At 48.5% G+C, this 22,091-nt stretch overlaps 1 protein-coding gene and 1 long non-coding RNA gene across 3 annotated transcripts in view; one reads left to right on the forward strand and one right to left on the reverse strand.

Moving 5' to 3' along the window:
* SNTA1 (syntrophin alpha 1) overlaps positions 1 to 22,091 on the forward strand; it is a 26,241-nt gene continuing 4,150 nt past the window's right edge. The window contains exons 1-4 of the mRNA XM_027558794.1: positions 1 to 314; positions 3,296 to 3,481; positions 18,243 to 18,447; positions 21,849 to 22,056. Of these exons, the coding sequence (XP_027414595.1) occupies positions 5 to 314; positions 3,296 to 3,481; positions 18,243 to 18,447; positions 21,849 to 22,056 (909 nt within the window). The 5' untranslated portion in view covers positions 1 to 4. The remainder of the gene's footprint in view (positions 315 to 3,295; positions 3,482 to 18,242; positions 18,448 to 21,848; positions 22,057 to 22,091) is intronic.
* The window catches only part of LOC113903120, a 14,100-nt gene continuing 9,074 nt past the window's right edge, over positions 17,066 to 22,091 (reverse strand). Inside the window, exon 5 of one of the 2 annotated variants that reach the window (XR_003514024.1) lies at positions 17,066 to 17,334. This is a non-coding gene — a long non-coding RNA (uncharacterized LOC113903120). Of the gene's footprint in view, positions 17,335 to 19,992; positions 21,074 to 22,091 lie in introns of those variants that run through there. The other variant, XR_003514026.1, reaches the window with a different exon arrangement.

A 22,091-nucleotide genomic window follows, 5' to 3' on the forward strand; every position in this document is an offset into this window, starting at 1 on the left:
GAAGATGGCGTCAGGCAGACGCGCCCCGCGCACCGGGCTGCTGGAACTGCGCGCCGGGGCAGGCTCGGGGGCTGGCGGCGAGCGGTGGCAGCGGGCGGTGCTCAGCCTAGAAGAGGACGCGCTAACCGTGAGCCCCGCCGACGGCGAGCCCGGACCGGAGCCCGGTGCCCAGCGGGAGCCGGAGCCCGCGCAGCTCAACGGCGCCGCCGAACCTGGCGCCGCGTCCCCGCCGCTGCCGGAGGCGCTGCTGCTCCAGCCGCGCCGCGTGACGGTGCGCAAGGCCGACGCCGGCGGGCTGGGTATCAGCATCAAAGGTGGGCGCGGGGGCACCGAGGGCACGGATCTTGGTGTCTGTGGGACCGCTAAGGCGCAAGGATCGCGGGTGCTGGCAGCGTATTGAGGACGTGGAGTTGGTGGACTTCTGTCCGGGGTAACGGCGTCTGGGAGGACAGAACCGAGGGCACCAGAGCACCAAGGTCGGAGAGGGCTTTGAGGTCTCAGTCAGAAGGCACAGGTGTGGACGGCTTTAGGGGCACGCCAAGGACAAGTGGGTGGGGAGTTGTGTGCCGAGGCAAAGAGGTCTGAGACTGCCTCTCAGGAGTTGCATGGGTATCAAGGACAAGAGGGACCCCAGGAGAGCAAAGGACAGAGAAGGGAGACTGAGGCCTGGGGTGCTACTAGGGAAAGGAAGAGGAAGTCTTCAAGATACGGTCAAAGTAGAAGGGAAGGAGGGGTAAGGTCTGGAGTGGGAAGCATGGCTGGGATGGCGACTAGGTGGAGGTGCCAACTGGGCTGGGCTCACAGACCGGGGGCCGGAAAGGACCTGGGAATCTGAGCACCTAGGAAACCTGTACGTGTGGGTGAACAGTCCTAAGTGTCCACCATCACAGCACTGAGATGGGCTTTCAGCCCCAGCACTGACAGCTTTCTTTAAGGTGCAACCCAGACTGAAGTCCAGAATCACCTGTGTGAACTTGTGTGGTAAGATCCCATGGACTGTAGCTTGGTAGGCTCCTCTGTCCATGGGATTCTCCAGGCTAGGATACTGGGTTGCCATTTCCTCCTGCAGGGGATCTTCCAAACCAGGGATAAAACCCACGTCTCTCATGTCTGCTGCATTGGCAAGCGGGTCCTTTACTGCTAGTGCCACCTGGGAAGCCCTTTCCCATCTCTGGCCCTGAGTTTCCTCAACTATATAATGAGAGTAGTGATAGAATTGGGATGTTTCTATGAAAATAGGTGTCCAAAATACTCACTCTGCCAACACATAATAGGTGCCTAGATAGTTACTGCTGTTAGATGAGAGGAAAAATGAAGGTCAGGAAAGACTCCCAGAGTAACTAACCTGGTGCTGAAAAGTCTGCACACCCCAGCTGCTGCGTTCACCATTCCTTCCTGAGGGGGTGGGGATGGTGGTGACTTGGTTACCACCGTGTGCTGAGTGCTATGCCCAGTACTCTAGGCTCAGGATCCACTTCATCCTGGCAACAAGTACTAAAAGATAGGAAGTATAATCTTCATTTAGCAGGTGAGGAAACTGAAAAGTAAAAGTAAAATGAAAAGGAAACAAACAAACAAAAAACTGAAAAGGAAAAGTAAAAAACTGGAAAAAAAATGAAAAGGAAAAGGAAAATGATTTTCCTAGGATCACACAGTCAGTGAGTGACAGAGCTGGGATTTGAACCTCAATTATCAAGTCACTAAAGAGTGTTCAGAGAAGTTGATTTTTCCCCAGGAAAGGGCAAACTTCCATGCAACCAACCAAAGGGATCTAAAAGCGGGGTAATGAGAAAGCCAGGGAGTGGATACCTGTTTTGCCCTCAAACACCAGCGTGGGATAGGACAACAGATCAATGCAGAAATTGTACACTCTGTGTTAAAGCAGGAAGGAACTTAATGTTCATATAGCGTTCCATTTTGTAGATAGACTGAGTCTTGGAGAGGAAGAGGACTCTTCAAGGTCACATAAAGTTACTCCCTAGCTTCATACTCCCAGGTGGGGGTAAAGGGACTTTTAGGAGGTGTCGGGGAATACCAGCTCCATTCAATTCTTTATGGATGGAGACTGGACTCCTGTTGGTGTGTTGACCTCTCCTTTAGGGTCCAGCCCAGCCCGAGGCATCGAGGAATGGCCATGGATTCAAACTGACTTGAAGTCCTTAGTTTCAGGTGGAAGAGGGCAGATAGATACTGGGTTGGCCAAAAAGTTCATTCGGGCTTTTCCATATCATCTTATAGAAAAACTCGAATGAACATTTTGGCCAACTCAATTTAAATAGAAACTCCTTCCTTTCCTAGGCTTCAAGCTCTGCGCACTGCAGTGAGCAAACTGCTGGGCCTATGTGGGGGTCCAGAGAGGCATTCCAGTCCTACTTCTGCCACCAGTCTGTTGAGTGACCCTGAAATTATGACCGCCTCTCCCTGGGCCACTTGTTCCTCATCTTTGAGGATGGAGCAATAGTGTGGTATCTGAAGGCCTGACTTGCAGCCTACCAGAGGGTTAAGAGTGTTGATTCTGGAGCCTGGAGATCTAGGTTCAGATATTGTCTTTGCCACTAATTAGCTGGGTGACCTTGGACAAGGGGTTTCTCTCCACACTTCAACCTTCCCAATAGGAATCTGAGCATGCCTGTGTGATTGGGTGTTGTGAAGATGCAATGAGACAAGATTGAAAGCATTTAACATGGTGCTTGGCACTTGGTATGTGGAACTAATGTGAACTGTTATCACTGTTTATTATTTTAAAAGGACATTCAAGAGCTTATAAATAAAGCAACATGGTAAAATGTATTACTATTTGATTTTTTTGTCTTTTTGCATCAGAGATGCAATTCAGATAGGCTTTTGAAATCTCTAGACTTTAAAGCCCTGGTTTCCATGCTGAGACCTAGGTTGTGAAGCTTTCAGCTTTGTGGCCATAGCAGTAACTGACTTCTATTTTTATTCTCGATTAGAGGTTATCAGTGAGTTTCCCCATTATGGGAAACTCACTTAAAATAAAAAATAAGAAGAAGTTATTGAAGCATCTTGTAAGTTCTTCAAACACTGGTGACCACCCAAAGCACTTACCCAAAAGATCCATTATAACACTATAAATTTAGAAAATGTCTTTTAGGTATCATTAGTGCCCCAAACTTCTAAGGCTCTTTTCTGAGATTCTCTTTGCCCCACACTGCCGCTTTCCCAGTACTGGGCTGGACACAGTGGGAGACCTTCAGAAATAATTTTGCCTTGTCGTGACTCACAAGTGTTGGAGTGTCTGCCTCAATTTCTTCCTCTTTCTGTGCTTGTCCAGGGGGCCGAGAGAACAAGATGCCTATTCTCATCTCCAAGATCTTCAAGGGCCTGGCAGCTGACCAGACGGAGGCCCTCTTCGTGGGGGATGCCATCCTGTCCGTAAATGGGGAGGACCTTTCCTCTGCCACCCATGACGAGGCGGTGCAAGTCCTGAAGAAGACAGGCAAAGAGGTGGTGCTGGAGGGTAAGCACTGGGGACCCAGGGGTGTTCAGTTCTTCCCTACATCCCCCCCAGGCCTCAACCAGTGGGGTCTGGGAGGTGGGCAGGGTTGAAAACAGAAACAGAACTTGGAGACCTGCCTTGAGATATTGGTGTGGTGGGGATAGAGCTGCTTCAGAGCCAGGCAGATCTGGACTTCATTTCCTCTCTCCCACTCCCTAGCTGTTTGACCTTGGATGAGTCACTTCATTTCCCTGAGCCATAGTTTTCTCATCTGTAGGGCAGGGATATAACTTCAGCCTTGCTGGGTTGTGGGACTAGGATGAAAGGTCCATGGTAGGAACTGCCACTCGGTGAGTGACACAGGGGAAGAATCGGGTGGGGACTAGGGAAGGAGAGACTTAGAATCTTGCCTGAGAAACCAGGGGAGCTCTCAACTCTAAATCCTCCTATCACCCAGGGGCCCTAGAACCCTGCGACCCATCCTGCCTTGGGAGGGTACTTGGCCTTTATGTAGCAGGACATTGGCTACTTCTAGCTAGGATCCAAGAGGAATGTGTTTTGGAGGGGAGGGAAACTTGGTGGCTCCCTGCCACTCTCCCCTCACTGTGTCGTCTTAGATGAGACCTTTGCTTTCTCCTGGCCTCGGTTTCCCATCACTTGTTATAGTCTCTTGCTGGGGTGGTCCCGCTTCTGCCTTTTGCCATCTCTGTCAGGAGGTTTCTGCTTTGCTCACCCCATTCATCAAATTCTACTCTGTCAGTTCCGGAAACCATGGGGGCCCGAGGAATGTGTCTTTGGCTCCTGGCCCAGAACAGGCACAGGGAGGTGGCGGGGGCTGATGGAGAATGCCATGGCCAACGAAGCTGCTGCGCTGAGGCCCAGGCCCAGGTCCTGATAGGTTGCCAAAGATGTCTCCAAGAGGCCACAGAAACCAACAGGCTCTGGATGCCTGGGTGATCTTTGGCATTCTTATGGCCCTGACCTCGATTCTCTCTCATTTCGTTTTATTTTATTTTTACATTTTATTATTTATTTAAATGTACTGTGTGTCTATTCAAATGCTGCTGTTGCATTTTTAAATATACACTTAAAGCTGCCTCTGCGGGATTGATCCCTGAAAGCTTAAGGATATCAATCATATTTTAACAGCAAAGTTAAATAACGAGATCACACATAAAGGAGATGGATATAGGAGACTTTCTTTCCACATGCCTCATCACTTTGATATTTATAGCCAGTAATGCAGTTTGAAATAGTTGAAATTCATCAAAATGTCATATTTCGGTTGACTTGAAAAGCTCTTTTAGTCTCTGCTGTTTGAAAATTTAGTTCATAGATGGTAAAATTTCTACTGTAGATACGTCTCTAATCTACACTGAGGTCCCCCTCCCCTCCTCATCTTTAGGTAGAGAATGTCTCTTTCTGGGTTCTTAGTGTGGATCATTCTGAGAAGGTAGTGTCTCTTGAGTGTTAGACATTTGAAGCATTTCCTGGTATTGGGGCTAATACCCAAGCCTCTGACACCTCATTCATTCCATTCCTTCCTCATTAAAGCCAAGATGCCTTTCCAGAGACCTACTATGTACCCGATGTGCACAGCATTGGGGTAGAAGGTAAACTGGACCCAGGGCCTGCCTAAAAGAGCCCTCTATTGAATGGGGGTACAAAACATGAACACTGTCTAAAAATGGAATGACAGAGGATGAGATGGTTGGATGGCACCACCGACTTGATGGACATGAATTTGAGCAAGCTCCAGGAGTTGGTGATGGACAGGGAAGCCTGGTGTGCTGCAGTCCATGGGGTCACAAAGGGTTGGACACGACTGAACGACGGAACTGATTCCACACAAGCCATTTAAAAATCAGCATCTACAATCCTGTCTGCTCTGTAATTAATCTGGCCTTGGGCAAGACCCTCATCTTCTCTGGGCCTCAGATCTCATATCTGCTGGGGTTGAGCTAGATCAGAGATACCCAACAGCTTTCATTCTGAGTGTCAGTTTCCTTGGTGGCTCCTGGGAGTTCCATATTTGGAAACACTGAGAGGTCTTATCTGAACTCAGCAGAAAGGAGCTAGAATTGATTTGCAATGTTTAGTGCAGATAGAGAAGGGGAGAGATATAGTATACATACTGTCCCAGGACTGAGGGTCTCTGGAACTTGTGTTCTCTAAAACTTTTCTCTGGGCAAGATCTTTCCTTGGCAAGCCCTGCTGCAGGCTGTTGGGTGGAGCCTGGCCTGTCTCTTGCCAGCATAGGATTTGGCACATAGTAGGCTGGAGAAGGGGATGGCTACCCACTCCTGTTTTCTTGCCTGGAGAATTCCACGGACAGAGGAGCCTGGCAGGCTACAGTCCATGGGGTTGCAGAGAGTCAGACTAATATTTTCACTTTTTTCTGTTAGTAACTCCTCTCCTGTCCCATTACATTTACATAGAATTGGTATTATTTCCTGCTTAAATGTTTGGTAGCAGTCTCCAGCGGAGAAGGCGATGGCATCCCACTCCAGTACTCTTGCCTGGAAAATCCCATGGACGGAGGAGCCTGGTAGGCTGCAGTCCATGGGGCTGCGAAGAGTCAGACACGACTGAAGGGACTTAGCAGCAGCAGCAGTCTCCAGGGAAGTTACCCTTATAGAAAAGTTTTTTTTTTTCCCCCCACACTTTGCAACATATAAGATCTTAGTTCCCTGCTGCTGCTGCTAAGTCGCCTCAGTCGGGTCCGACTCTGTGCGACCCCATAGACGGCAGCCCACCAGGTTCCCCTGTCCCTGGGATTCTCCAGGCAAGAACACTGGAGTGGGTCGCCATTTCCTTCTCCAATGCATGAGAGTGAAAAGTGAAAGTGAAGTCACTCAGTCGTATCCGACTCTGTGCGACCCCATAGACAGCAGCCCACCAGGCTCCTCCGCCAAGGATCAAACCCAGACCCCCTGCAGTGGAAGTGCAGAGTCCTAACCACTGGATCGCCAGGGAAGTCATGATGTCTTTAATAAGACAATTTAGATGATCTATGTTTTCCTTGAATGTGTTTTGGTAGTTTATGTCTTACAAGGAATTTGTCCATTTCATTTAAGCTGCCAAATTTCTTGGCATAAAGTTGTTTATAATCTTCGCGTATTTTTTCCTCCCTTTTGGATGAAAGCGCTCTCCTGATTTCTCTTTCTCTCCTCCTCCCTTTATACTGCTTTACTCAGTGGTTTCAAGGGGATTCTGTCTCATGGAGCAGATAGCTAAGCAAACCTACCAGATCACCATCTTGTCATGGGTGCTGAGATGGAGTCTGCCTAGAGGTGGGAGGAAGCAGTGGTCTCCTCTCTCTAAATGGTCAGGAACGACTTCCTGGAGGAGGGATGCTGGCACCTTATGAACAATAAGCAGAGATGTGAATGGGATAGAGAAAGGGCATTCCAGGAATGGAAGTTGTCTGAGCAAAAGGGAAGGGTGAAATGACTTGACTTACCTGGGGAACTGCCTGGGAAGTAATTCAGCTTTATCTGAGCTTAGGTGTGAGGAAGTGGGTGGAGAAAGAGGAGGCTATTCAGATTGACAGATCCTGCAGGGCCTTGAGTGCTAGAATAAAGGAATTTGGAGGGAAACAGAGAGCTATTTCAAGGGTTTTTCAGCAGGGGCTCACATGGTCAGCTTTGGGCTTTACAGCATCAACCCGGTTTGGAAGGAGGCAACAATAGGTGCAGAATGGCAGAAAGGAGGGACTTCCCTGGCAGTCCAGTGGTTAAAAATCCACCTTCCAGTGCAGGGGATGTGGGTTCAATCCCTGGTTGGGGAATTCAGATCCCACATACCCGGAGCAACTAAACCTGTGAGCGGCACCTACTGAGCCTGCGTGCTGCAACAAGAGTCCGTGCACCGAATGAAAGATCCCTCATGATGCGGTGAAGATTCAGTGGGCCCCAACTAAGATCCGAGGCAGCCACATAAATAAATAAATATTAAAAGAGAAAAGAATGGCAGCAAGGAGGCTGGGGCCGTGAGCAGAAGGGAGATCATGATGGTTTGACCTAAGCAGGCTTGGATAAAAGAAGAGTCTCGAGGTTGTGGGGCTTCCCAACTGGCTCAGCATTAAAGAAACCTCCTGTGAATGCAGAAGCCTTAGGAGGCTGAGGCTTTGATCCTTGGGTCGGGAAGATCCCCTGGATGAGGGCATGGCAACCCACTCCAGTATTCTTGCCTGGAGAATCCCATGGACAGAGGAGCCTGGCAGGCTGCAGTCCACAGGGTCGCAAGGAGATGGACATGACTGAGCATGCACACATGCACTTGATGTTGTGGCCTTCTTGTTAGTTTTTTTTTTTCCAGCTTTTTCTTAGTTGAAGTCTGTCTCAGCTGCTCTCCAGTAGGCTTATAGAAGGAGATAATTCCACCCAAGGCAGCAAAGGGCTGGGGCTGAGAACTGGGGTCAAGAATCTTTGAATTGCATGGGTGATCTGAAGAGCCTGGAAGATGTGAGGAAGCTAAGATGCTGGGTTGTGGCTGGTCCTTGAGACTTGGGGGAGTTTGTGGAGAACAGGCAGCTGCCCCAGTCTGGAACCAGAGCTCCTAGAAGCCTCTCTGGGCCTAGGTTCCTCCCCAGCACCCAATCAGTGATCACATTGTTCAGAATTTCCCCGCCCTCATCCCACTCCTTAAGGCCACCTCCAAGGAGCCAAGGGCTTCCCTGATAGCTCAGTTGGTAAAGAATCCGCCTGCAATGCAGGGGACCCAGGTTCAATTCCTGGGTTGGGAAGATCCCCTGGAGAAGGGATAGGCTACCCACTCCAGAATTCTGGCCTGGAGAATTCCATGGACTGTATAGTCCATGGGGTCGCAAAGAGTTGGACACGTCTGAGCAACTTTCACTTTGACTTTCCAAGGAGCCATGGCCTATCCTTTGGATGTGAACTTGGCAGGGTAGTAGGGCATCTTTCCTGAGGTCTGGGGCTTGGTGAGTACAGAGCTGTCTGACAACATCCTAGAAAGAAAACTGTTACTGGCAAATTGTTGTTGCCAGCCAGAACCCTATACCCCCAGCCTAAGGGACTCAGCAATCCCAGCCTGCCTTCTGGACCTTTTCTTCTGTGAGGTCAGGATTTTGCACAAGTGTCTTGAGCCTATTCTCAGTTACAGGGATGTGTTTGTGACCACAGTCTGGGCCCAAGCTGGCAGCTAGTTACTCATCTGTCTGCTTCTTAGAGAGGCCCATTGTGTGCACGGATCTGGAACCAGGCCCTTGGAGACTGTGCCTGGGGGAAAAGGGAGGGATGGTCAAATGCCTCCATTCCCTCCACAGCCCCCCAGCAAGGCTGGCAACAGGGAGCCTTTGATGCATTAAAAAATAATGCTAAAGGACAAAAATGGATAAAGTCAATTTTAGTACTTTGTACAAAGAAGAGAAGCTTCACCTCACATAAAGATCAGGCTTTTAAAAAGATACAGGCAGAGAATAGTACGTACATAAAAATACAAAGAATAGTAGGAATTGCTATAATCCCCATTTTACAGACAAAGTCACCAAATTTGTTAAAAATAAGTAACTTCCTTTAAGTCATACAACTAATAAATTGGCAGACTCAGAATTCAGACCTAAGGACTTCCCTGGCATTCTGATAGTTAAGACTCTGTGCTTTCATTGCAAGGGGCAGGGGTTCAATCTCTGATCAGGGAACTAAGATCCTGCATGCTCTGCGGTACAACAACAAAAAAGAATTCAAACCTAGGTTTCTCTGACTGCAGAGACCGCTGTTGACCCTGCCTTGGATAATACCCACTTCTCATGGTAGTTTGCAAGATTAAGAAATAAGGCATGTTATGTGCTGAGGCCAGTGTGCATAAGTAGGCACTCATTTATGTTTATTTTGTTTGCTATTTATAAGGATGAGACAGTGCATTTGAAGTTTATGGCACGGTATCTTCCACATGGTAAGCATTTGATCAATGTCAACCTTTGTCATCATCGTATCAGCAGCAGCAATTTTTGTTTTCTCCAGTAAACTTGAAGGTCTCTGAGGGCAGAATCATGTGTAGTTTGTCTCAGATCCCCAGACCTGGCGCCAAGCCTAGATGCTGGTGAGTTTGGGGGAAGTGATCCCTAGGAGGGGACATCTCTGACTCTTTCTACTTTGCCTTTAACCTGCTCAGTTGCAGTTGACTTTCGTAAATGTTTAAAAGGGGGTTCCAGGCTCATGCTGGATTTGACTGACTCCTGAGAGTTTCCGTTATGAGTCCTCAGAACTCCAAGACCAGGTCCCTGCCAGCCTGTCCTCTGGCAGATGGGTACTGCCTGATATCCTGCCTGAAAATTGGCTCCATATATCACCACTGTCAAAAGTGGGATGTTGTTAACTGATGCAGCTAATCCGAGGTCACCCTGTTCAGTTTAGGTGAGTGTAGCTGTGCCTGAGAGGTGCCTGAGGGACTCTTGTCCTGGGAACAGAGGTGTGAATGGAGCCCTTGTCTAGTCCCCTCCATGACTGCAAAAACCTGTTGTTCTAATCATTGTTCTCAAGAAAACGTTAATTTGGCTGCGCACATACATGGCTTAGGGCCATATGATTCCCCACAGACAAAACTTGGCTTAATCAGCTCTGGCCTGTTCCTTGGATCTTTGATTAAAATGCTTGTGGGACTCTGGGGGCAGGTTTTGGCCTCCATTTACAATATGAGCTGGTTGCTGATGGTAGCGGAGGGAATTCTAACAGTAATGATAAGAAGGTTAATAATAGTGTTGGTATGTCTGCTCTTTATTGAGCACCTACAATGTCCTGGATACTGTGCTAAATGCCTTCTGTATGTTTTCTCACTGAATCCTCAAAACCACCCCTATGATTCAAGGTACATTATTCATCTCATTGTACAAATAAGAATATTAAAACTTGTAGAGGTGAAGCTACTTGCCCAAAGTTACACAGAGGCAGAGATGGAATTTGAAGTAAGATCTGTCAGATGTCAAAGCCCATGTTCTTCAGTGTTTATCCTGCACTGCAAGCCATGTCATCCATGTGAGACTCAGTTTACTCAATTTATTCAACTGTTAAATAGAACAGTTTAACAATGGATCAGTCTCATTGACTTGGTGTGGTTAAGTGATGATGTGTTAGTGAGATTTGAGCTTTCATGCTTGGTATATAGTAGATGCTTAATAAGTGCTTCTTTCTCCCACTACTAAGATCCTAGTAGGCTTCTTGAGTTGATGAGGGCCTTGTCTTTGAATCCTAGCTAAGATGGTTTGGAATGTGGTATATTTTTGAAAAATAGAATTTTAAAAATGTCAAAAATAATATACACCTAAATTAAAAAATGGAGAAGGAAATGGCAACCCACTCCAGTATTCTTGCCTGGTGAATTCCATGGACTGAGGAGCCCGGCAGGTTACAGTTCATGGGGTCGCAAAGAGTCGGACACGACTGAGTGAGTAAGCACAAATAAAAAAACCTCAGGAAAGTGCAAAGCAATTGTCTTCTCATAGATTAATGTTGCTGCTGCTGCTGCTGCTAAGTCGCTTCAGTCGTGTCCGACTCTGTGCGACCCCATAGACGGCAGCCCACTAGGCTCCTCTGTCCCTGGGATTCTCCAGGCAAGAATACTGGAGTGGGTTGCCATTTCCTTCTCCAATGCATGAAAGTGAAAAGTGAAAGTGAAGTCGCTCAGTCGTGTCCGACTCTCAGCGACCCCATGGACTGCAGCCCATCAGGCTCCCCCGTCCATGGGGTTTCCCAGGCAAGAGCACTGGAGTGGTACCCATGGCTAATATTTTCAAACACTTCCAGAGAGAAGTTTCCATATTTGTTTTTATCATTGAGCAAGTTGAGGACCTCTTTCCAACTCAGCTCATGTAGCTCTGTTTCATTCTCTTTAATGGTTGCACAATATCCCATTATTGGGATTCAGATGTCCATTTAACCAATATAGCCTGAGGCCCTGTTCTATGCCAAGACTCGATGTAGGCACTGGGGACAGAGCTGTGAACAGGACTGAGTGATCTGCCAAAGAACTCACTTCTTGTATTTAGGAAGACCATATTCAAGGAATTCATGTTGTTTCTAGCTTCTTGCACCATAGACAATGGTGTCATGTCCCCTTCATGCACCTGTGAACGTTTATCTGAAGAGGATTCCTGGAAAGGGTATTGCAAGTTCAAAGTGTTCGTGTGCCTTTAGGATCTTGATAGATAGTGCCTCTTAAACTGCACATATAGGGCTTCCCAGGTGGCGCTAGTGGTAAAGAATCTGCCTGCCAATGCAGGAGACGTAAGAGATGGGGGTTTGATCCCTGGGGTGGGAAGATCCCCTGGAGGAGGGCATGGCAACCCAGTCCAGTATTCTTGCCTGGAGAATCCCATGGATAGAGGAGCCTGCTAGGCTACAGCCTATAGGGTCGCAAAGAGTTGGACACGACTGCACAAGGGTGTGGAAGTTGAGATTTTATTCCCCAGAGTGTTGCCCCAGACAACCCAGGCGGCTCTGCTGCAGGCCTGCCAATGACTGGGGACTATTTATAGTCCAGCCTTGCTGGGCTAACAGGACCTCAAAGGCCATCCCTTCCCAAGGGATGTCACAATATCCTGAGTGGACAGGTGGGCAGCCTGGACTTGAATCCTCACAATGCCCTACTTAGAGAGCTGGCATATCAGTGCCAATTATATAGGCAGGCAAACTGAGGCTCAGAGAGACATCAGAACTTGCCAAGGCCAGGATGCAAGTGACAGGATCTGGACTGAAATCTTTGTCTGTCATCTGTGTTCATCTCCTTATACTGTCGTACTAAGAACAGCAGCAGAAATAATAACCAGCCACGTTACGATTTGCTGAAGACCTGTTCTGTGCCAGGCAGGGCAAAGTGCTTTACAAGTGTTGGATCTCAGTATGCTAGGAGGTAGATATATTTTACTCTCATTTTAAAGATGCAGAAATAGAGGCTTACAGAAGTCAAGTCACTTGTTCAAAGTCACAGAACAGGGAAGTTAAACACAAGCCTGCATTACTTGAGAGCCCAATTCAATGTCTGTAGCCTGGGAAGCCTCAGGATCGTCAATATTCGTTTATTTAATGTATTTCTTATTTACTGATTACCTGGATATGTCAGGTACTATTCTAGATGCTGGGGATATCCTAATAAATGAAGAAAACAGGCCCCTGCCCTCGTGGAACCTACATTTTGTATTGAGGAGAGAGGCTGTTGACAGTAAGCAAGTGGATGGATCATGTATTTTCAGGCAGGGGCAAGTAAGTGACCACCCACTGAACAGACAAGGAACAGTTTGAGCTTAGAGGACAGGCTTGAGCCAAGATTCAAAACCAAGACATTCAGTCATACACCTTTATTGAGCACCAGGATATGCACTGGGTGTGCTGTGTTGAACCAGAACGGATTTATCCCATTCTCTCTGCAGCACATAGGTTCCCTCCCAACTGTCCTGGGCCAGGCAAAGGGTCCTGCCCTGTCTCTCTTCCTTGTGTTTCTTTCTTTCTTTTTTTTTTTTGGCCATGTTATGTGTCTTGCGGGATCTCAGTTCCCCGACCAGGGATTGAACCCGAGCCACAGAAGTGAAAGCCCAGAATCCTATCCACTAGGCCACCAGGGAACTCCCAGTTCCTTGTGTTTCTTGTGGAATCTGTTCCTGGCTCCTTGGGGTCAGTGCTGGCTTCTCTCCTTGGCAGAGTTGGGAGTCGGGGCCTCTGGAAAGGGCAGGGTGTCCTGTGTGTGTCTGCTTCTGCTTCCCTGAGGAGGAAGGGCCCAAGTGTCACTGTTTACCAGGTTCCTGGGCCAGAGTTTGGCTGGAGAGGGTATGGACACCAACTGGGTCTATACTTGGAGGCTCAAAGAATCCTGGCCACATGGCCACGTTCCTGCCCTCAGCTCTCCAGGCCACTGCCTTTGGGCAGCCCCGCCCTGCTTGGTTGGGTGACTCAGGCAGAAATCAGAGGCAGGGAGGAGACCTCAGAGCTGGGCTATTTACGGCCACACTCCGGGGCCCTCAGGACCCCACCCCCACCCTGGGATGGGCCAGTTGGTTTGTGAAATGCCAGCCCGGTTTCAGACATCAGCTGGTGTGCTGTCCATTTATAGTGTGTTCCTGTGGGCAAGGAGAAGGAGGACCCACTTCCAGGATGGCCTGAGCGAGCAAGGCCTCTAGCAGTTTCTTTGGTTGCAAAACTGACAAATGTCCATTTGCTGAGTACATAGCGTCAGAGATCCCTGCTGAATTCTAGGGATACAGAGACCAGTCAGTCAAGGTCCCTGCCCTCCCATGCTCTCAACCTGGAGAAGGACACAGATTCCCACATGGACATATAGGGAAGTGGGATCTAGGGACCTGCAGAGGTGGTGGGTGTGCAGGATCTAGTGGGCATCCGGGAAGGTTTTCTTGAGGGGCAATGTCTGGGCTGAGCTGGGACCTCCTGGGCTGTGACAACTTCTCCTCGTTGAATGAATCTTTTCTGTCCTGGCATTCATTTCTCCATTCCCAGAACACTGACTCTGAGTTCGAATCAAACCCCATTTATGTCGTCTTTGTGTGTGTTTGTGTGTGTGTGTGTGTGTGTGTGTTGCTCAGTTCTGTCTGACTCTTTGTGACCCCATGGACTGTAGGCTGCCAGACTCCTCAGTCCATGGAATTCTCCAGACAAGAATCCTGGAGTGGGTTGCCATTCCCTCCTCCAGGGAATTTTCCTGACCCAGGGATCGGACCTGGGTCTCCTGCAGGCAGATTGTTTAGCATCTGAGCCAGCAGGGAAGCCCCTTCTGTTCTCTAGGAGCTCCCAGTTTGGTGAGAAAGAAAGCCCCAACACACAGAAGCACTGCAGAGTTCTAAGGAGTGTGGGCAGAACCTGTGTCGTGTTTCACATCATCTCATTTAATTCACTGTCTCTCTAAGGTATACATTGTTATTCAGGTTGAGGGACAGGGAGGTGAATTACCTTGTTCAGGGGCTTCCGTGGTGGCTCAGTGGTAAAGAATCCACCTGCCAATGCAGGAGACGTGGGTTCAGTTCCTGGGTTGGGAAGATCCCCTGGAGGAGGAAATGGCAATCCACTCCAGTATTCTTGCCTGGGAAATCCCATGGACAGAGGAGCCTGGTGGGCTACAGTCCATGGGGTCGCAGAAGAATCGGACTCTACTCAGTGACTTAACAACAACAACAATGGCCACACAGCTAGACAGAGCTGGAATTCAAGTCTGAGAATACCTGTCCCCTAACCATGTACTAAGGTCATTCTGTACAGGGGAACTGCATTTTCAAAGGTATTTGGAAGCTCCTACACCTTCTGAGAGCTCTGAGCAGGTCAGTATGATTGGATTAGAGGGCTAGATGTGGCTGGAGGTGAAGCCAGCAAGGTAGGCAGGGCCCAGGTCCTGGAAAACCTTGAAGTTGGATGAAGAGTGCAGGGAGCCAGAGCATGGCTTTGAGCAGGGGAGGGGAGTAGCTAAATATAGTAGGGAGATATATCAGTTGCACCCTGAGTGGGGGTGGGGGATGGGTGGGTGCTGCATTAGTGAGGATGCTTTTGTCTGCAAGGAACAGGAACCCCATTCAAAGAGGTTTAAACATTGAAGAAAATAGGTTTTCTTCCAGAATACCTAAAGTCAGCATGGTTCCAGATTAACTTACGGCTTTGCAATGTGTGGACCCCAATCCTGTGGTCCAAGTGACTATCGTTGCTTTAGAACAAACTCCCTGCTTTCCAGCAACTTCTAAAGGCTAGAGGAGAGGAAGGGAAGGGAGTATATTTTCCCTCACAGCTCATTGGACAGAATTGTATTATCTGCCCCTTTCTAGGCCAATCACAATTAAAAAGGATGGAATGATCATGATTAGCTTCAACCAATTAAGATTTTCCCTTTGAGCTGGGGAGAAGCCCAGCCTTTAGGGCTTAGAGTTCTGTTAGCAAGGAGGAAAAAAAAGTAGGATTTAAAAAAAAAAATGGTTTAACTGACAGAGAGACTGTGATGTGTCCCACCTCTATCACCTCTTGAGACATAGTCTTAGGGAAAGTCATTGCTGTAATGGTGAGGATGAGTCATTTTTAGCCTAAGTTCCCAGTCTTTAGACCTAGGCTTAGTTCTTTCAAAAAAACTCTGCTCTTATTTTCAGCATAACTTCTTTTCCAACACCGTCCCTCTCACTTTCACCCTTGTTTGCCTTGGATCTTATCTGAGCAGTCTCTTGTGACAGAAATAACTTCTTATCTGGTTCTTCCAGGGAGCTGAGCCAAGAACTCATTCCCCCTACTTCCTGGTCTGTCCACTCACAGCCAGAGCATACCGACTGGGCCTTGACTGCAGGCATCAGATGGCCAACAAACCAGATGGCCGTGGAGGTAGAGGTGGCTGAGAAGAGAGGAAGAGAGGCTGTCCCAGGGCTAGCAGGCATAGGCATTCTTCAGTAGGGCAGCCGAGGGGACAGCCTGACAGGGAGAAGAGAGACCAGTGCTTGGGCAAGACATTAAAAAAAAATTATTTATTTATTTGGCTGCACCAGGTCTTACTTGCAGCATGTGGGATCTAGTACCCTGACCAGGATCAAACCCAGGCCCCCTGCATTAGGAGTGCAGAGTCTTAGCCACTGGACCATTAGGGAAGTCCCTTGGGCAAGACTTTCAACCATCTTGACATATACATTGTCCTCCTAGTAGCTCATTTCAGAGACAAGGAGACTGCTGCTCATCAGAATTGGGGACAGTCCAGATGCTGGGTCAGATGTGGTAGACACCTTGGTTGCCTGCCTTTCAACCATTTCCCCTTCTTCCATGCTACCAGAGCCTGCTTTAATTTGCTCAGCCCCAGGGCTTCCCTGGTGACTCAGACAGTAAAGAATCTGTCTGCAGTGTGGGAGATATGGGTTCGATCCCTGGCTTGTGAAGATCCCCTGGAGAAGGGAACGGCTACCCACTCCAGTATTCTGGTCTGGAGAAGCCTGTGGACAGAGGAGCCTGGCAGGCTACAGTCCATGGGGTTGCAAAGTGTTAAACACGACTGAGTGACTTTCACTTTAATGTTCAGTCAGCCCCAGAGGCTGACTTGTGATTGGTCTAAATCAATCATGACTACTCCCTCTTACTAATGATTGTGCTAGAAGTTGGCATGCCAGTCCAATTGTGCCAATGAAATACAAGGTTTCATGGAAGTATTTACCTCTCTGATAAGAGGGAGGTATGAGTTGACAGAGCTTTTGCTGCCTATCTCCTTCCTTCCTGGTTTGGTCAGGTAAGGGATCATTGGCTGGACTGTGTTACAGCTATCCTGTGGTCATGAGGGGAAGGCTGGGAGAATGGTAGGGATGCCCATCCGGGATCCAGTGTCATTGAGTCATTGAACCAACCCTGACATTGCTTTCCTCTAGACTTCTTGTCACATGAAATCATAAATATCTTTCTTGCTTAAGGCACTAGTATCATATATTCTATTATTTGTAGCCAAACCCAGCTAATTGATAGAGGAAGAGGGACCAAAATATTTTATTATCAATCAGCTTTAATTGATTGGTAATGGCTACCATGGACTTACCAGGTAGCTCAGGGGTAAGGAATCCACCTGCCGGTGCAGGAGATGCAGCTTGGGTCCCTGAGTTGGAAGGATTCCCTGAAGAAGGAAATAGCAACCTGCTCCAGGATTCTTGCCTGGGAAATACCATGGACAGAGGAGCCTGGTGGGCTACAGTCCATGGGTTTGCAAAGAGTCAGGCTGAAGGACTAAGTACAGGCACAAATATAACAGAAGCTCCTTGCTTTCTCAGGTAGCAGTTCAAGTCTGATGTGGTATCTCCAAAGTCTCAGCATCCATTTACTTCTGTTTTATCGGTCAGCCTTTTGGAGTGTGGCTCATGTTCTCCTGGTCAAGACGGTGCTCTACCGGTCTGTGTTTCAGCCAGCTCAACCCTGTGAGGGGAAAAGGCAGGGAAAGGAAGGGCGTGCCCCCTTTTTTAATGGGCAGGACTTGGTAGCCTAACACATCTCTTTTGTTCTCATCCTGTTGGCCAGTCTTGGTCACATGGGCACTTACAGCTGCAAGGGAACCTGCAAATTGAAGTCTTAAGTTGGAAGGTTATCACTGTTTTGGAGGAAAATTGGCAGCCTCCACCGCAGGACTATCTCATGCAGCCCCTCCTTCAGCAGATGAGAAGACTGAAGAGAGAGAGGCAAACAGGGGACAGCGGGGGCACTTCTGTCTCCTGCATCCTGTCTTGGCGCTCCTCACTGCCTTGTTGTAGTTGCTGCCCATTCTCTTTAAGCGGTCATTCTGAAACTCTAAACACTTGAACTTACGGGGTTAGAACTTAGTCCTGTGGCCATACCTAGCTGCAAAGGAGGCTGTGAAATGTAGTCCACCAGGTGGCCATGGGTCTATGAATAACAAAGGCAAAAGGATGAATGTTGGCCTGCATCCAGAATTTTCTACCATGCAGCCCTGTCAGAGACTTTAGCCTAGAGGAGGATAGTGATGTGAAAGTGTGTGTGTTGGTTGCTTAGTTGTATCCGACTCTTTGTGACCCCATGGACTGTAGCCCATCAGACTCCTCTGTCCACAGAATTCTCCAGGCAAGAATATTGGAGTTGAAAAAAAAGAATACTGGAGTTGATAGCCATTCCCTTCTCCAGAGGATCTTCCTGACCCAAGGATCCAACCTAGGTCTCCTGCATTGCAGGCAGATTCCTGGTGGATCATCTGAGCCCCCAGGGAAGGGAAGTGGACATAAATTAAAATTTAATGAATCAGTGACGGCTGTTACATGTGCTACATGGGAGCCCACGCCATGGTGGTAACTGCTGACCTCTCCCCTAACCAGTCAAGTACATGAAAGAGGTCTCACCATATTTCAAGAACTCTGCCAGCGGGACCTCGGTTGGCTGGGACTCGCCTCCTGCCTCACCCCTTCAGCGGCAGCCTTCCTCCCCTGGCCCCCCACCCCGGGACCTCCGTGATGCCAAACACATGTCCTTGAAGATGGCATATGTGTCAAGGAGGTGCACCCCTACAGACCCAGAAACCAGGTAAGCCTAGCATAGGGGGCGACTCAGACAGACGTGCCCTCGTGTTAGGTGGTGGGGCCAAAGGAAAGATCCCTTGTGTTGCAAGTGACAAGCACAATGCCCGAACGTAGTAGGTGCTTAAGAAATGCTTGTTGAATGGAGACAGGAGTGAAGTTATGGGGATGATGGTGTGCTTTTCTTCTCTCTTCTTCCTCTGGGTAGTTCACATCTGAGGAGGAACTTGGTCTGCAGAGGAGTCCTGGATTCCAGTCTTGGTTCTCCTTGAACTAGACCCTTTTTCTCACTAACCTTTAGATTCTCCCGTACGAAAGAAGGATATCAGACTTAGTGATCCCCTCAAGTCTCTTCTAACTCTGCCGAGGTTCCAAGATACCTGGTAACTTTCACTCAGGGCCATGGAAGGTTACCATCCCTCACAGCTGAGCAGCCCTAACATTGATGATAAGATTGATACTAGCCAGCATTATTGAGTACTTATCATGCACAATTGAATGTAACTCTCACAGCAGCCCTATGAGCAAAGTCCTATTGTTTCACCCCACTATTATAGATGAGGACAGAGGGAGGAAGTAACCTGCCCAAGATCACACAGCCAGGAAGAGAATGGAGCTTGCCTCATTCCAGGTAGCCCTCTCAGCTTCAGAAGCTACCTGAGTGATGGCAGTGGTGAATGCAGTCCATGTTGATCAAATGAGGTGTGCAGTATTGGGGTGGGGGTAAGAGGCCTGTGCTCTGGGTGCTAATTACAGCTGAGGTTTAATGCCCAGTCAATGCCCAAATTGGCCAGGGGGGTCTGATTAATGTTCAGCATTCAGACCTCCTATCCCTACTTGATGCCCTAGCCCCAGCCTCCTCTATGAGGCAAGAACTAGAGATTCACAGGTTACTTACAGGTGCTCCACTTAGGGACCTTTTGTGTTGGGTGAAGGTGAGGTGGTGTCAGTCCTTCCTGCGACTCACAGAACTTTAGGTTAGTTGTGGTTCCCAGCCTGATCCCAGACATCACCTGAAGCATGTGTGAACCTGTATTTCTATGTGTGTGTACATGTGGATGGCATGTAAGTGCAAGTGTTTGTGTGTATATGTGAGCATTTGCACAGGCAGGGATGTGCATATGTGTTTGTATGTTTTGTGCTAATATCCATATGTGTATATGCATGTATGTACGTGTGCTTGACCTGTGCACACATGTGTAACTTGAATATAACTGGGGTCCCATATCAGCACAATATCCCAGTCAAAGGAGCACCATTCGCTAACTAAAGCATAATGAAAGATGTTTTGAACTTTTACTTAGTGTTAAGATTACATTGGTGTGCAGGCATCAGAAACCCCAACAAGCAATGGCTTAATAAATGAGGAGTTAATTTTCCACATGTTTAAAAAGAAGTCCAAGACTTCCCTGGCGGCACCGTGGATAAGAAGATGTCTGCCAAAGCAGGAGACCTGGGGACCTGGGTTCCATCCCTGGTCTGGGAGAATTCCACATGCTGTGGAGCAACTAAGCCTGTGTACTGCAACTTGCGAGTCCAGGTGCTGCAGCTACTGAAGCCCATGTGCCTAGAGCCTGTGCTCCGCAACAAGAAGCCACCGCCATGAGAAACCTGAGCACCACAATGGAGAGTAGCGCCTGCTTGCCGCAATTAGAAAGAAAACCAGTGCAAAGTAATGAAGACCCAGTACAGCCAAAAATAAATACACACATACGTAAAAAAGAAATCCAGCAGTCAGCTATTTAGGCTGCAATTGATGGTCAAGAATACCCTCAAGGCATCAGGCTTCCAGCTTCTTCTTCTGCCATCTTTTATAATTTTTATTAAAAAATTTTTTCTTGGTTGCACCATGAAGCTTATGGTATCCTAGTTCCCAGACCAGGCATTGAACCCAGGCTCTTGGCAGTGAAAGCATGGAGTCCTAATGGCAGGGAATTCCCCTCCTGCCGTTTTTAGTATGGATTTTCTTCTTGGAAATAGCTTGGTGCCTGCACCTCTACGCATGTGTCCATATTCTAGACAGGAAGAAGGCAAAAGACAAAGGACTTGTTCCCCTGGTATTTTGTTCTATTGCTGCATGAACAGCCATCCTAAAGTTTAGTGGCTTAGAAGATAGCAGTTTAATATTTTTCACAATTCTGTAATCTGGGCTGGCTTAGCCAGGCAGTTCTTCTGTTCCTTGTGCCATCTGCAGGGGCTACAAATCCAGGATAGCTGCTTCACCTATGTGCCTGCTTCCTCAGCAGGGGTGTTGGAACAGCTGGCAGCTGGCTAAGCATTCCTCTTTTTGTAGGGCTTTTCCACGTGGCTAGCTTGTTTTCCCTCTTAGCATAGGTGACCTTGGGGTAGTTGGATTTTGTGATCACTTAGGAATGCCAAAAAGGCACTTCTGCCACATTTTGTCTGTCAAACCAAGTCAGATGGTCAAGGAGAGGAGAAATAAGCTTCACCTCTTTGTGAGGGAGGTACACTGTGCATATAGGGAGAGATGAGTTTGGTGGAGGCCATCTTTGGAAACTAACGGCCACAGCTAGGAACGCTTCAGTTGGGAAGGGACGCCTTCCTCAAAGACTTCGCTTTCTATTTCATCAGTCAGAATTGGGTTGATGGCCAGTGCTAGCAGCAGGGGAGATCTGTGGTGGAGGAAGGCAGAGGTGAAGGCACTGGAATGGATATGTGTGAGCCATTCTCCAGTTTCTGCCCCACTTCACTGGTTACGGAAATACCAAAGGGGAGTGATTCTTTAAAGCCCCACAGAACATTTGAAGGTCCTTTCCCTGACACTGACTCTTCTTGGAACTCCTTGAGACCGTCCCCTTACACTTGCCTGTGTGGCTTTTTGTCTCCCCACCCTTTCCCTTCGCCATACCCTGGCTTTTTCTTTTTTAACCATACAGTGTGCCTTGTAGCGGGGCTTCCCTGGTGGCTCAGTGGTAAAGAATTGACCTGCCGACGCAGGAGACACAGGTTCAATCTCTGGGTTGGGAAGATCCCCTCGAGTAGGAAATGGCAACCCACTCCAGTATTCTTGCCTGGAAAATTACATGGACAGAGGAGCCTGGCTGGCTACAGTCCATGGGGTCTCAAAGAGTCAGACATGACCCAGCGACTAACACTACTACTACTACACTTGGAGTGTGTGTATTTGTGTATATATGCCTGTATGTGTATGTGTGTTGGAGAGAGAGATATAGTCTCTTATCCCAAGATAAGATAAGATACATAAACCCCATGAAGCCCACCAACTGTGGCCGGAGCCCTGCAGTGGGAGTCGCTCCTGATTCTCTCGTGGACATCCCCTGTGGTTTCCTCTGGTTTTGGGGTAGATGGGGGTCCCTTGGCTCAGGTTTCAGGGTTGGGCACCTGTCCAGTGGATGGGACTCCCCTCTACCTCACTTGTGCCTGCAGGTATCTGGAGATCTGCTCGGCCGATGGCCGGGATACCCTCTTCCTGAGGGCCAAGGATGAGGCTAGCGCCAAGTCCTGGGCGGCTGCCATCCAAGCCCAGGTCAACACGCTGACGCCCCGGGTCAAGGATGAGCTGCAGGCGCTGCTGTCGGCCACCAGCACAGCCGGGAGTCAGGACATCAAGCGGATCGGCTGGCTGACTGAGCAGGTGCCTGCCGGGCCCGGGGACCCCTCCTCCGCTCC

The sequence above is a fragment of the Bos indicus x Bos taurus genome, chromosome 13 (genome assembly GCF_003369695.1).
Source record: "Bos indicus x Bos taurus breed Angus x Brahman F1 hybrid chromosome 13, Bos_hybrid_MaternalHap_v2.0, whole genome shotgun sequence".
In the NCBI taxonomy this organism is placed as follows: Eukaryota; Metazoa; Chordata; class Mammalia; order Artiodactyla; family Bovidae; genus Bos; species Bos indicus x Bos taurus.